The sequence below is a fragment of the Sinohyriopsis cumingii genome, chromosome 12 (assembly GCF_028554795.1).
Source record: "Sinohyriopsis cumingii isolate HCF-2022 chromosome 12, ASM2855479v2, whole genome shotgun sequence".
NCBI lineage: Eukaryota > Metazoa > Mollusca > Bivalvia > Unionida > Unionidae > Sinohyriopsis > Sinohyriopsis cumingii.
Window position 1 is genome coordinate 66,959,941 of NC_142972.1, and position 15,999 is coordinate 66,975,939.

The window sequence follows — 15,999 nt, forward strand, 5'->3', positions numbered from 1 at the left end:
TAGTTTCTATTAATATTTGTTTCGCAAACGTGCATATGTAGATACAATTTAACTTTTGCAATATGTGTGCCAACATCATTCAAAATAAAAGAGGCTAAATATCGAGAAGTGTCATTCAAAAGTAAGCAACGACAACGGTAAGCGATGTTACGATTATATAGTCTTAAACTAATTAACAGTATAAATCAAAAAACAAAAGACTTTGCAAAATGTAACAAATCCTTTATTTCTCCATTCTACAACGTTAAAAGGTGAAAAGAACTCACAGTATTGTAAATTAAATCCCAAACAGTCATCACTAATTTCCATAAAATGTCCAAAAGTGTGAATTCCAATCTTGAATGTGATGATGTGTCAGTATCCTCGAATGTGATAATATGACAACAGTCTTGATGTATCAAATTATATAATCCAGAATGACTTTAAAAGACATTTAAAAAATCAAAATAGTGCTTTCATCAAAATGTCTATGAAAGCTTGTTTATGTAAACATTCTTAAGGAAATTAAAGAGCAACCCACAATAAAGTAGCGATTGAATGTACTTTACAAGCATGATTCTTATAAAGTACAATCATGAACAAATCTAGTTCTAATGCACTATCTGGCACACGTGTCCTGTGCTTGAGTGCAATATGAAAGGTGTGCAATATCCTAACAATGTAAAGTTAACGGAAACAATGAGCATATCATAAGATAGACATATAAATTCGAAAGGTACTGTGAAACAATTATCAAAGCATAAATACGTCATTATTATGGATGAATGAACAAACAAAACTCCCCATCAGTGTCCAAAAACGACCCACATTATGTTAACATCTCTTTCAGGATGCATTATCAGTTTAGGAACTCAGATTAAAATAAAAATGTGTATACTTTTATTGTAATGGATGATACGTTGAAAGTGAATATTCACTGCAAAAGCATCAGTCAATGTCTGCAAAGTGCAAAATATGAACAAAACTTGCTTATCGTTGAATAGCATGTGTGTCTTATATGTAATAATGCTTTTAGTCAAACTTCTACAGACAGTGCATTTAATGTGGTGTTATTCCTTTAAAAAGTTTTAGAACGTAGATTTAGCTTTCATAAGATCCTTAATGAAAATCTGTATTTCTTCTTCTTCCAATTGTTCTAATATATTATGACCGTGCACATAATAATTGCTCATGTATTTGTTTATCAGACTCTCTATTAGATTATCGATGCAAACATGAATACATGTTCTCTTGTTTGTCATAAGCCAGTCCATATCGTTTGGTCTCTCGTCATACTGATGAAGCATGAAAGTGCGTAGATGGAAGGAGGAGAGATGAGGCATGGCTGCTGTGTTCTTATATTTACATTTCTCCAAAATACTTTTTAGAAACTTTAGAATCTGTTTTCGGCAAGTAGGCTGTGACTTGTTACTGTCGACGTTCAACCATAACATCTTCTCCGTCCTTGAAAATGATAATCGCCAGAGTAGCTCTCCTTGGTGTAACTTCTTGGCTGTATACGTGGGAGAAAACACATGTTTTCATTTACATAATTGACTTCGACAACTAGTTAAAATTGTTATAAAATATACTTGATTCTATTATGCTTCTAGTTTTCGTTATTCCCCAAAATACCAAAACCATTTTTGGAGGACAAAGCACGTGGTCCTTAAAGTAATTAGTTCTTTTCATGAAAATTATCAAGTTATCTAAACCACCTCGACAAAGAAAACCTGCTATTGTGTGGTAAATTTCGGATGTAATAAAATAAAAAGTTAATCGTTGAGCATAAATATTGTTTTTAATGTGCTGACAATAGTGTGTAAAAACAGAAACTTTGAAATATGGCCGTAACATCCACAAATATTAGTGCAAGATTGTAATTTATAAAGAGTAAAAGTTCACAATTTTATATTTAATTTAATTCTCAAATCTGCGTTCTTTCGCACAAAAGACATTTGGTGATTGAAATAATGTCATGACACGAATGTATGTCTCCTCCAGCGATGAATAATGAACATTATGCAGCAGAAGAAAACACTATAGCGAAGAAAGAGAAATGGAAGATCGGAGAGAACACATGTTGTCGGTCATACTTCCTAGGATGTAAATAAACTAATGACTAATGTAATGTCCAGTTATTTCGTCGCGCATGTATATCACCTTGTAAACAAACAGGCTGAAAGTTCAGGAAGAAAATCTTCACAGCACACTCATGACTAAGTCGAGGGTTTGCAAACTTAGGTTTGAACTACATGTTCTAACTTTCCCAGTATCACGATCAGCCTATTTATATTCTAACTATAATCACCTTTTCAAGATCAATAAAAATATCGTACGCGCACGACATGGTGAAGAGCAAGGACTAAGCTAAATGACCTGGAAGAAATGCTCATTTATTCCTGTGTAGTCCTATCCAATATCAGTGTGATACATAATATATTTAAACAGCATTCGCCTATTCATTTTGAATATTTCGAAATATCAATTTCGTTTCTTCATATAACTGCAGTTTTTGTTCTTGCGTAAACTAAGCAACCATCCCCTTTATCCCCTTGCAGATTCTTCCTTCAATGTAACGTAGTAAAATTTATCGTCCCATTAATGTATATTAGATACAATATAATTTAATCATTAATTTACTGCAAGGAATACTATTTCCCGTTTGCATGGCTGCATTTCCTGACACTTAAAAAGACCATGCGGTAATATATGGGTATATTTTGGCTGTATTATATTCCTTGCAATAGTTCTTAGCAATAAGGAATACATTCTTCACAAGAATTTAGGATTGGTTGTGGGAGGAAAAACAACTTTAATGCCGGTAGTAAATAACTGAAAACATAACCGTCAGCGGTGACGTTAGTGAATAATGTAAAACATCATCACCACCAACAACTACATGCATACAACGTTAGAAAATTAAGATATATTTCGAAGGAACATAGAGATCCAGAACCTTACCATTTGGATTCTCTCTCGCAACAGCGAAAACGTCTTCCTTTAACTCTTCTAGACTGTGTATATGTCGCCATTTCGGCTGCCAATCCTTGATTGCTGATATCTGTGGCCAGCCGTCAAAACGTATGGCAGGGACCAAATCAATTTCATACACTTTGCCTCCACCACTTTCATAGGTAATAGTAAAGGCTGGACTTCCACCATCTCTATGGAGTCCTATGGGTAAGACAATACATTAATTGATGGAATGTTTGCTAAATATTCGCTTAAATAATCTCTCATGTTTTGTCTCTATACATTCTTTCATGTACCAATCATATTTTCTATTTTTTTTAAAAAATAATAAAGGTCATAAAAGTCGAGCTTCCATATATAGGTGATAAGTTATTGATCAATTTCCATTTAAGAATTTTTCCATTAGCACATAAGTGTATTTATTTGCTCTATTGATTGATAAGGATGATCCTGCATGTATCTAATTAACATTCCACTCGCCGTTGCTTTTTCAAATTAAAATCGTTTTTGCAGACGCAACAAAGTATGGCGTGACAATTATAAGGTTTGAAGGAAAATAATAATCATCAGCTTTATGGTAATTGTGCCAGGTAAGTACTTCAAAAACAGGAGTAAGGGTGCGGTTGATAAAGGACCGGATACAAATTATAATCAGTTGTTGTTTCTGCCATGTGTGGTGACTCAGATTCTTATATATGTATTGGTTTGTAGTAGACCTGGGATTATCATCGTCAAAATGTGTAATCAATTACGTTTGGATTGGACATTAAGAAGCGTGTTTCGTCAAACTAAACCTGAAAGGAGATTGCAATTATTTTATTCATAATTGGAGCATGTACGTTTTGTACCATTACCTGCACGAGTAAGTGAGCTCAATGCATTTTCATTTTCAGCAAATTCGTGGATTAAAAAGTAAGAAACGTAGCATGCGGAATGGGCAATAATTATCCAACATTTCATAAAATGCATAATTCCTATGATAATTAGAATAAGAAAAATTATTTCGTACTATAAAGGACGTTTGACGAGATAACTTTGTCATACTAAATGTCATATACTATATTTGATTAATCTTTTGTCCAGGTTTGTCAAATGAGATATATCATCTTAGGTCGGAGATGTCCTCAGAGTCATTTATAGAACTAATAAGGAAAGTAGCGATGATACTATTCTTTCATTATTAAGATTTATTTGAACAGGGTGATGACTTGTTCAAGTTACATTTATGTCCGTATCCTGCTCTTTTGTTTAGTCACGATATTCCAAATGGGAATATAAGCTTACTGAAGACCAATATTGTGGTTGCAATTTGGAAGGGCAAATTTTCCATTTAATGGCCCTTGGGGATGACTGAGCTCGATTCTGAAGTTGGCACCTTTATAAACACAAGAAGCCACCACCACGCTATGTTGGATTACCTTTACCCAAATTTTGCCCTTTTAATTATTTCAGCGCCCAACTGATCACCATTATTTATACGAGTCTTTTATTTATCTAATGCACGCTTTTTCTTCTTTCATCCGCTTAAAAAAGGCTGGCCCGCCTTTCTTCATTCTCTAATAAATGTGTGCGGCACTTAGGAAAGTTGTTTTTATTATATTAGTCACTAAAGAAGTTTTGTGAATGAATAACGTCACTAATTTTGGAGTACTCCCGAAAACAGAATGGAATTGACAGCGAATCTTTGACTGAATTAAAGAGTGGCATCTCTTAATTCTAAGCCGAATATTGGAACTTCTTCTAAACTAACGTCTTGATTATTTCAAAGAACGGTTTATATCAGATAGGTTTTGTAACAAATTATTTCCTTCCTTCAAACCTTTAGTAAGATCGGAAGAATGGTAAAATTTATGATGAACGGCGGAATTAGGGCTTTACAGTTTCACAATGCACAATCATTGTCCTTACTGTGTATTCGGCGCCCCTTATGAAACTCTGCATCGCTTATCACTTTTGTAAATAGCTTAAATGCCATGTCCTTTATTAAGCCTGGATCCAGGTATCTGTCTTTCATCAGCGAAGATATCTCCTCAGGAACATTGCTCTCAAGAATAGGAATAACAAGGCAATAACCCAGCGTATTCGGCTCCTCCAGGCATTCCACACGGCACTTGATGCCAATAGATATGATGAAGTCAAATTCATTGGCTGATTTGATCTGAAATAATATTAGGATTATAATTCGTGGTCCGTGTTATTTATTCTTTAGGGCTATAGTACTGCGAGGAAAGAAATAAGCAATGATTTAATGAATCTTTTCTTTAAAGAAATGTAAATCTAATGTCCATTCAAAGTTCCACTCGCCACACACTTTATTATTCGACTAAATTGCTTCCTGTTATGATTTTGTTGAATATCAGCTTTTCCTTTTGTTTTCATTTAATGTTAGTACTTAAGGTTTTCATATATGCTATGTACCATCATTGATCTTCTACTACGATGCACAAATTGAGTCGCAACCGAAGTTTACACATTCCTTCTCGGCTGCAACATCCGAATTGGTTTAATAACTACTCATATAACATATTCATACTCTCCGCCTTGAGAAACAATGTCTTTTAAATTTCAAGTTTTTGAATAATCAAAAAAAAAAAAAAAAGAAATGAAATCTAGTTTTCACAGCAGATTGTTTTGAACAAATGTGTTTAGGAAGGGATCATTCTGTCAGTTTTGCGATTGAAACTAAAAATCTACCTCGGTAACGGGAATGAAAAATACCTAATCTCAGTTAACAATCTTTTACATAAAGTTTCGCTGAATATATGCCCGAGATTAGTAGAGAAACAACAGAAAAGATTACTGTATTTAGGAAAGCACATCACATATTTTTTGATGTTGTTCAAGACGTATAAAAAACCAGAATCAACGAAAAATAATATACTTCTGAAGCAAAATGAAAACCTGAGAAATCTACTTATGTGTATATATATATATATATATATATATATATATATATATATATATATATATATATATATATATCTGTGCCAAAAAATAATGCATCATTTGGTGTAGTTCAATACATGTTGGTCAGATGGTTGATGATATTACCCAAAAGTGGCGTGTGTCTAGAACTACTGGCAAATTCCAAGAGCTTTATGTCACAAAACGATACGTACAACATATGTTATTAGCTTTGGTCCTTTTGGCTTAGTTTGCCTTTTATTACTACGCAACAGAAAACCCCCATACGAGAAATATTTTCCGTACCGGTCAATATTAGTATGTTGAGGTAGTAGATGTTGTCTCCTTCTATAAGCAATTACATATGACTGCATTGAAACAGCACAATATATGTGTATTTTCGGCGAGAGAAATGCATGCGTGGTAGGAGTTTCTATCTGCATACGCATCTATTTAAGATCTTTATGTTGTTTTAAAATTAAACTCATATAATTGCAATTCTTTATAATTGTGTAATTGTGCTACTTTTATTTTGCTTTTGTAAAGATATATCCTGTATGTTTTAGAGTCTTCTTTAAGAGTATGAATCGGTGTTGGAGCATCTGTAACTGGGGTATTTTTACAGAAGAGGGGAATTATCATGAACAACGTAATAATTAAGACAACATCAAACAAGTAATCCCACCAATCTAAGGTTCTGAACATTTCACAGCATGGTCTTAATATTATATTTACATTAGCACGTGTCTTCTGATTAGAAACTCAATCGTCAAAGCAAATGGTGTGTTGTTGTGCTTGATATACAGATGACTGTTGGACTGTAATGTTACTTGTCCTATTCATTATTTCCAGACTATCGGTCGATGGTTATAGTGATGGGAGTTCAATAGTCAGGCAATGTAAGTCATCGACCCTAACAGTTACAGTCTCTATCTCCCACCCACCCACATTCCCACATTGTAACTATCAGGGTCGGCGTCTGATACTGTGTCCAGTTGTTATATTAGTGTTTGAGCTCTCCTTCTCCCCATCCCTAGATTTAATTTCATTTGCAACGAGACGCAGTGAAAGTGCTGTAGCCCCAATGATCTCATCGGTTGATTTTGAATTTCCCACCTCTGAGATAGTGGTCTACATAAAATATCTTAATTGTTTAGAGCCTTAAATATTTATAATTTATAATCATCCTGACTCTGCGCCAGATTAAATTCTATTTAGTTTGTTATCATCCTGCTGTTCAACTGGCAATGACGACGGCTTGTTGGCTCGTTCGGAATATTTGATAAATCAGCTTGTGAAATATCGCCTACTTCAGAAGTCACGCCAAGACCTGACGGGTCGGTGTGTTCATTGTCTCCATGCATAAAATTTATCTGATATGAAACATGTAACGAACGTTTTATGCCTTCTGCCATTTTGGGCACACCCGAAGCTTGCAGCACTTCAGAACCAAGTTCTAACGTTTATGCATTTTCAGTCAAACAAAAAAATGCATATAATTTCATTCTGCAGAATCAATTTCTTCAATTTGCAGAATAAAATATAAACCAACCAACATGTTGCAATTTTATTATAAAGGCATGCAGTATGTATGCCTTCTGTTTTCGTGTTTGCATTAGTTACTTCGCACGTAACTCTATTTATTGAAGTTGGTACAAAGTAGTTCTCCGTACAGTTTATACAGAAATAAACAGAGCTGAGTCTGATCACATGGTTACTTTCTGACCAATAAAAATCTTCGCTACATTTACTAACTGCAACTGCAATTATTGATGGTCTTAAATCAAAGAATGTTATTTTCAATTCACTTCAAAACATGAAACACAACTCACCTTTGTTTTGTCTGAGTAGGATCCAGTTCGAAATATGCTCCATTTGAATTTATCGCAATCATTCAGCCTCTGAAGAAAGGCGATTTCCATCTCCTTTACCATTTCTTCTGCTGCACAAATCTCCACCTCGTCGATTTCGTTATCTGCTTGAAGTTTGTCTAGTTCAGCTTTTGGATCCTCACTATACGTTATATCTGCCAGTGAAGCTGGTTTGATTGATATAGCTGTATGCAATATTTCTTGTTGTCTTAAATAGTGAGTGTTTCCAGAATCGTTTCTGTGATCGTAATTTCCATCTGCATAATCCACATTTACGGTAGAAGGCAAAACTTCCACAGATTCTTGCTTTTCTGAGCTGTGTTCTTTTCGTCTGGACGATTTCGATCGAATCTGTTTTTGCTGTTCTTGTTTGCTAGACTCAGAATGTGTGCCAGTTTCACTCATAGAAGTCGGGTCAGATTTGTAACCTGGTCGTTCCTTACAAGCATGCAGGTGATTCGGCAACTGCATAAATTCTCTCCCACAATACGGACAACTTGTTAAAGATTTACCTTGTTCCATTGATTTTGCGCTTTTCGGATGCTTTCTGTGAGGGGTTAGTTCCGAATCCTGCAATTCCAATCTTCTAAAACCAGTAACGTCGTCATTAGAACCTGACATGCTTTCTCTTTCTTCATCTGCCTCACATTTTGTTGTCAGACTGATTACAGAGGAAAACTTTTTCTTTTCATATTCTTGAATGTCCAAATCTTTTTTGCCGTTTGTTGTTATTTGACACTCGTTTATGTCATTCGTATCCCTTGTCTCGTTTTGCATTTTACAGAATCTTATATGTTTAGCCACACATTTGAAAGATTTTCCACAGCTTTGGCACGTTTCATTTCCTTTTCCCTTGCTTTCGTCCGTTTTCAATGTTCTTGCGCTGTTTAAATGGCTGCCTCCTGTGCTGTCCGTGTGGCTGATACTATCCAATTTACTCGAGTCTTTAGTGATATCATTCTTTGTTGCTGATCTCAGAAGAGAAGGCATGCTGCTTTGGTTCGACTTTACTTTTGACTCTAAACTATCTTCCGAAAAGGGAGGCGATTGGTTATCCGTTGTCTCCAATTTGATTCCTTTGCAGCGTGACCTATGTTTTTGCAAATGAATAAATGTCTGTCCACATCCACTGCATATCTCACGGGGTTTTTCCATCACGCTTGCTAAATCTGTGTCCAGACTTTCCTCTTTAGCTGCACTTTTTTGTCCAGTCGGAAGTCCAGTCGTTTGATAATCCACATAATAATTTTCTATGCCGCACTTGACCGATGGTGTCCCTGCTTCATTCTCCTGCCTTTTCTTGCAGCTCGGCGCATGCCTAGAGAGTTGCGTGAATTCTTTTTTACAATGAGGACAAAGCTGTTTTCCTTTTTCATTTGTATTTCTTTCCATTACGTATCTTCACCCAAGACCACAAATGACCTTCAATTTCTACAGGTAGCCAAAATCTGAAAATATCAGATGATTTTAATGGATTTAAAACTGATGACTTTTTTCTTAAGGAAAACAAATGCAAAATGTCACTAACAAGCGAGCGTTTGTTTAATTTCATAGTCTTAGAATGCAATGAAATTTCAGTACTGATTTATATTACAAACGTAGGATATAAAATTCATGAGATACACCTTTCCTATAATAATACAAAACTAAAGACTATATTTCAAGGTACGATGATATTGATAACCAACCAAGACAATGGTAGTTAGACGGTGTGTGTATGTGTGTGTGTGATTTGGATTTTTAACGTAGCTTTAACAATTGTTCAGTCATATCGCTACTATGTCTGCAGGGTGGCAGTTTATAGTAATGTCTCGCACTGGGGCATAAACCCACAGACATGTAGCATGATGTCCTACCCAGTCACATTATCATAACACCAGGCTGACCAGTCCTAACACTAACCTCATTGAATAGGGTAGTCTTATCGGTAATAAACTTATAAGTGTCCTAGCATTTTCTGTACTGTTTTAAGAATTTACGATTTCATTATTCAATTGCTTTATTTCACTTACATAACATTAGACACCACCCGTTCTAGGAAACAAGTAGGCGTACGGTGCTCTCTTTGATTATCATTTTAGCAACAATATTGAATATCATTTGGCTGTCATAATGAACATCATTTTGTATCATATTATATATAATTTGGACATCTAAATGTGTATCACTTGGATATCATATTAAATATAATTTGGACATCTAAATGTGTATCACATGGATATCATATTGAATATCATTTGGACATCTAAATGTGTATCACTTGAATGTCATATTAAATATCATTTGGACATCTAAATGTGTATCACTTGGATATCATATTAAATACCATTTGGACATCTAAATGTGTATCACTTGGATATCATGCTGAATATCATTTGGACATCTAAATGTGTATCACTCGAATATCATATTAAATATCATTTGGACATCTAAATGTGTATCACTTGGATATCATATTGAATATAATTGTGACATCTGATTGGATAACACTTGCGTATCATATTGAATATAATTGTGACATCAGATTTTATAACACTTGGATATCACATTGAATATAATTGTGACATCTGATTGGATTGGATATCATATTGAATATAATTGTGACATCTGATTGGATAACACTTGTGTATCATATTGAACATAATTGTGACATCTGGTTGGATAACACTTGCGTATCATATTGAATATCATTTGCATATCTTATTAAATATCATCTGGATATGATATTGAAAGGTAGAAACTAATGCTTACAAACTGATTAAACATACGGTCAAATATTTTTTATTGTGAAATATTTGGTACAACTTAAATTGATTATATCCAATGGATATCAGGTTAAAGACTTAATGTCTTCCTTAGCGCCAGACAAAAGTAAGAAATATTTCCAAAGTTTGGTCATTCCATTTTGTTTTTTGCTAATGATTAATCTAATACCCTTTGGACTTCGGTCAGATGTAACATTGTATAAAGAATAAAAGAGTGACTCTTTAGCATGTATGTGCATTGTTCAACATATGGAGAATATGGGTTGTAGAATTCGTGCAAGTTCTAGAAATCGGCAAGCTTTTCAACATTAAAACAATACTTTTCCTGATGTAGGTTTGTATGTAATCATGCACAGAGTTTAATGGCACGTCAGGACACTACCGGCTATTGAGTATGTACTGGATAATTGTTTAAATCCTATTTTGGAGGATAAACCATTCGAAATAAAACTAACAATGAGAACTATTTTATAAAATATAAAGGTAAGAAAGGATTTATTTTAAACATATTAATCAGAACATGTAACAGAGTGTCGTTACACATCATTACGACTGTATGGTCTTCATATAAGTAAAAGAAAAGAGCTAGAAACAATAAGCATTGTAAAATACATTAACTAGAATGCAAAGTATAAATGCAAATAAGAAACTTTTTTTATTGCTAAGTAGATCCCGAATAATCCTATATTTTCTCAGACAAGTCCTAATAAATAAACTTCAAAATAAACTTTACTCGAACTGCAGATTAAATCCAACGCTGGAAGTGTTGATATACTTGTAGTTACCCATGTAGTTGTTATGTGCCAACAGTCATTTGTTGGATTACAACAATATAATCCCAAAATAAATCCATTTTTAAATTTCAATATAAATTAAAATCTCTATATCCAAGAATGTTATGTTTATGTGCACTTTGTGTTTCAAGTGAATAAATAATTTGAATAAATAAATTTCCAACCCAAATGAAATGCTGGACACAGTTATACTACAAATGATTCTGATCATACCATACAGCACGAATGAATAATTTCAAAGAAGGCACAATTGTAAAGTCCTCGACTTGACCTCACAACATAATTAACGCTTTCTTCAAAATAATCTATGACCTAATGAAAAAAAACGCTCAAGAGGATTCCGAATGTTTAGAAAATAATTAGTTATAACTAAAATATAAACTGTAGTAAGCAAAATGTCCTTGACTCAGGCCAAGATTAAAATCCTAATACCTTACCTATACTAGTAGGAAACAATTGGTATAGATTAGTTTTATAGAGAATGAACAAAATCACGTTGAAATTGACTTGATTATAGGACCAGGTCAAGTCCACCATACATTTTCCATATAATGAAGTGAAGCATACAAATAAAATAATTAAATAACAGACAATGCAAATTAAATATACATAACAACATAGATTTTCAACCGTTGTCATAGAAGCCTAATCCCACAAGAAAAAAAAAATTACAAATCAAGGGAATGAAAAAGCGAATAAAAGTTCAAATCATTTATCTGCTGAACATCATCCAAGCTTTTATTCGCTTAGTTCACATTACAATTCAATCGAGATGAATTATTTCCACTGTTAATGGATATAGGCAAAGTATACAGTTTACACCGCTGAAATATTCAAAATGATTATGACATTATTTTATTTGTAGATGCATGCTGCTTCTTCACTGAAATACTCAATGTTGGCGCTGGAACAATAAGATTAGTTTTACATTTGAAAATTCCGGATCATTTGAGCGTTGTTGACCGTTATATTATACTTACTAGGAATTTAAAAAAGAAAATTCAAAAACACAAAACAATATTTAAAGCATGTTTTGGAATGTTTAAAGCATGTTTTGGAAATAATGACCATGGCCGTGCCGTTTCTGGTTTCCTTATATGCAATGGACAACGATAGACTACGTTGATGGCATGGTTCCTAAATTAATTGAATCAAGTGATTTCTAGGAGTTTCAATGCTCCTCGACCTATCCTTTTTACCATCAGTAACAGTGTCTTACTATACGATATTTTACCACTAACCTCTGATGTTCAACAAAAAGTTACTGACTTTAAAAAACAAATATTATTATGTCACATTTTCCACTGGACCTAAATTTCTGGGCCACTTGCGTGTTCAACCCAACAATTCCTTTGCCAAGTGACTTGGACCAATAGATTAGGTTTTTGTACAAGGACAGGGCAAAACTCACTCAAAACGATAGGATAAAATGTCAGAGTCTTCACCCAGTTTAATTAGTTTCAGATTGAATGATTTCTTCTACCAACGCAGCTAATCCAATCATCTATGAATATTTTCATTTAAATAAATGATTTACTTGAGACTGGGAGAACGAAATTATAATGCATCTCAGTTCTGGAAAGCAAACTAGATCAATGCTCATGTTGATAAAGGAATGTGTTACGACTCTGTGCTCTTAAAAAAAGAAAGCGAAAAGAGTAAAAGCAAAAACAAACAATTTATTTCCCTAGAATACAAAGTCAAAATGAGAAAAAGAACTTACGTTATTAAGAATTAAATCCCAAAATAATCGAAAAATTACAGACAGACGTTCTAATAATTTAAAGTCCTGAATAAAATTCAGTACAAGTCCCGAAGAGACGAAAAACTGAAGGCAAGCATATGTCTGTTATAGCCTACGGAGAGCTGATGTGTCAACAGTTTCTTGTCGAATCACAATAATTTTATTCCAGATTTGAATTCAATATCAATTCCATTGAATGTCTTTATCCAAAAACTTTATCAGAGCACATTTGATGTCCAGAGAAAATAATCATTTGAGTTCAATAATTTGAAGAAAATTAAATTCAGCCTAAACTGGTCACAAAATAATACAACTTGAAGGTGTTAGATGTTAAAGAACGATTGAACGAATCCTCAAAATCACAAAATTATATCGTTCTCTACCTAACTTCAGGTCACAATTAGCATTTTCTAAATAAAACAAGAAAAAAGCATTACCTAATGGAAAATAACCTTCTAGAATGGCGTAATGAGCCTTGTTACTTATAACACAAATGACCTGTAATATTCACTTAGGAATCTCCAAAACCCTGACCCAACTCAACATATTTACTCCTTGTTGTTTACCTGAAAAAATAATCTTGGTATTAAGATCATACACATAGATACTTTAGCTATGTATCAGTTGTTTACATTAATAAAATAAAAAAATAAAAAAGTCAATCAGGACAAAAAGAAAAGAACTAAATTTTAGACAAGGTCAAGTCCATTATACAATGTTACATTACAAAAGCATGTAATGAAATAACATAAAAAAAGTCAAATAACAAATAAAGAATTAAATATGCACAAAAAAAAAACGAAAATTAGCAGTTAAGGTAACGAGACAGAAATATATTACGCACAAAATAGTTATTTTTTATAAAGTGACGTAACGTGCTCAACAAATAATTTTTAAATTTTGCTTGTGGTAATTAAATGAACATATACAAAGGAGTGTGTGATACAAAATTTTTGGAAACTCAAAAACACCGCATAATTGAATGCAACATGATGCTGTTCAGTATGTTTTTTGATATTAGTTCGTAAAATCATTGTGATTCGGAGTGGCACGATCCCCGAGTGCTGGACATGACTATAAACTATAGAAATGCAGACATCTTAGCGCTATGGCTGCAAAATTATTAAAATCGACGATACAGATCCAAATCACATACACACACGCACACAGTCAGCCTATTAAATTACCAATGCGGTAATGTCGACCTAATGTTGTTATCTGCTAAGCTATTGAGCAATGCTTGAATGACTTGCTGCGTTTGGTGTTCTCAGCGAAGCTCAGTCCAGAAGTTCTGCCCCATTTCACCCTGATGAAATAGGTAATAAATCTGTCTAAAAATGACTATAATATGATAATAAATGGTTTACAAAATGCGGTTAGTCTTCCAGGAGAAACGCGACAGTAAGGAACATCTTTCATACTATTATTCTGTCTTCCTCTTCACATTATATTTGCATTTGCAGTATCATATCTTCTCTTTCTCTTTCTCGGTCTCTCTCTTCTTTCTGCAACTGAAATTGTATTTGTCTCTTTCTTTCCTCTTTCTGCAACTGTTATTATATTTGTCTCTCTTTCTGAAACTCTAGCTTTCTTAACTCTATTCCATTCTTTTATTTCAATTTCAATTCTATAATTTTCAAGTCAGAGCCAGAGGGAGACTTACCAATCAAATATTTCCATCCAAAACATTCTTTCTTACAAAATATTGTGCCAAACTATATGTATTTCTTCTAATCAAATCAAAAACACTTCCATCCAAACCAAACTTATCCACCAAATATGGGACCAAAATATTTTTATTTCTTGATTCTTTAAGGAAGCCTTTTCTGTACTAAGATCATGCAAGCTAGAGCAATGTGTCTTTTTTAAGGAGTCTAACCGTTCTTGGATAGGATTTGAAATGAAGTTCTGAACTTTATATGACGTTACAAAAGCCTGTTGGTTTTACTAAATATTTCTAACATGTAAAATAATACCTATGACATATAAAATTCCAAAACAAAGTAAAGTTAAATTTCAGAATTGTTTTCTTAAATATATTAGAGAAATTCGTAACAGATGGACTAGCGCCCAAGTTTCTATTTAGATTATATGGTCTTCAAATAGTAATAGAAAGGTCAGGACCCAAATGAAAATTATCCATACCATATCATGCCTACCACAAACCTAGCAATGCAAATTACATATACTTGAAACACGGAGATCACGATTCTTTACATATCATTAAATTAAGTGTATTTACGGAGCAACCGTAAAGATCTCCACGAAAAGTAATTTTCAAAAGCTTCATTACATCTGCACATCTGCAATACTGTGCGCTAATGCTTGATTCTAAGTGTCTGAATACAATTTCTAGATTAGAAGTAGCTCAGTTTCATTCAATCTTTCAAATGAGTTCATATGTTCGTATGGATAAATTTCTTTCCTTAATGTTGTTTCCATGCTCCGGTATTTACCATGCGAGTACCTATCGCTGTCTAAATCAAGCCCTTCGGATGAGCTAAATATTTTTCTTGTCGGTACGAACTTATCATCACTTATAGTTTTAGATGAGTGTTCAGTGATATTCCCATAAACGGATAATTGTCCAGAAAATGATCTTTTTGATAGAATCTCACTGGGAACTATTATGCATTTATACTTGATTCTTGATAAAATTGTTTTCATAGCACATCTACATCTATACTTTATACTTCCTTGTTTTTCGTTGTATTAACACCTGTGTTGTATGATGATATCTCCTCGTAAATAGTTCCCGCCGTATTCTCTCCCTTTTAGGTCTTTTTGTTTATGTAAAACAGTGTCATAAATTTAATATGCTAATTATACAGATATCTTCTTTAAAAATAAGAAGAAAAAATTATTTAGCATGTGTATATATATATATATATATATATATATATATATATATATATATATATATATATATATATATATATATGCTTTTTTTTCTCCGTTAACCTTAC

At 33.4% G+C, this 15,999-nt stretch overlaps 1 protein-coding gene across 6 annotated transcripts in view; it reads right to left on the minus strand.

The window, feature by feature from the left end:
* Positions 1 to 207: 207 nt before the first annotated feature.
* LOC149786629 (uncharacterized) overlaps positions 208 to 15,999 on the minus strand; it is a 52,667-nt gene continuing 36,875 nt past the window's right edge. For 3 of the 6 annotated variants that reach the window (XM_089977142.1, XM_089977144.1, XM_089977141.1), the window contains exons 2-5: positions 7,692 to 9,178; positions 4,864 to 5,113; positions 2,944 to 3,156; positions 208 to 1,492 (exon numbers count right to left, since the gene is read on the minus strand). In XM_089977142.1, the coding sequence (XP_089833268.1) occupies positions 1,068 to 1,492; positions 2,944 to 3,156; positions 4,864 to 5,113; positions 7,692 to 9,122 (2,319 nt within the window). In that variant the 5' untranslated portion in view covers positions 9,123 to 9,178 and the 3' untranslated portion in view covers positions 208 to 1,067. The remainder of the gene's footprint in view (positions 1,493 to 2,943; positions 3,157 to 4,863; positions 5,114 to 7,691; positions 9,179 to 15,999) is intronic. The other 3 variants (XM_089977145.1, XM_089977146.1, XM_089977147.1) reach the window with 2 other exon arrangements.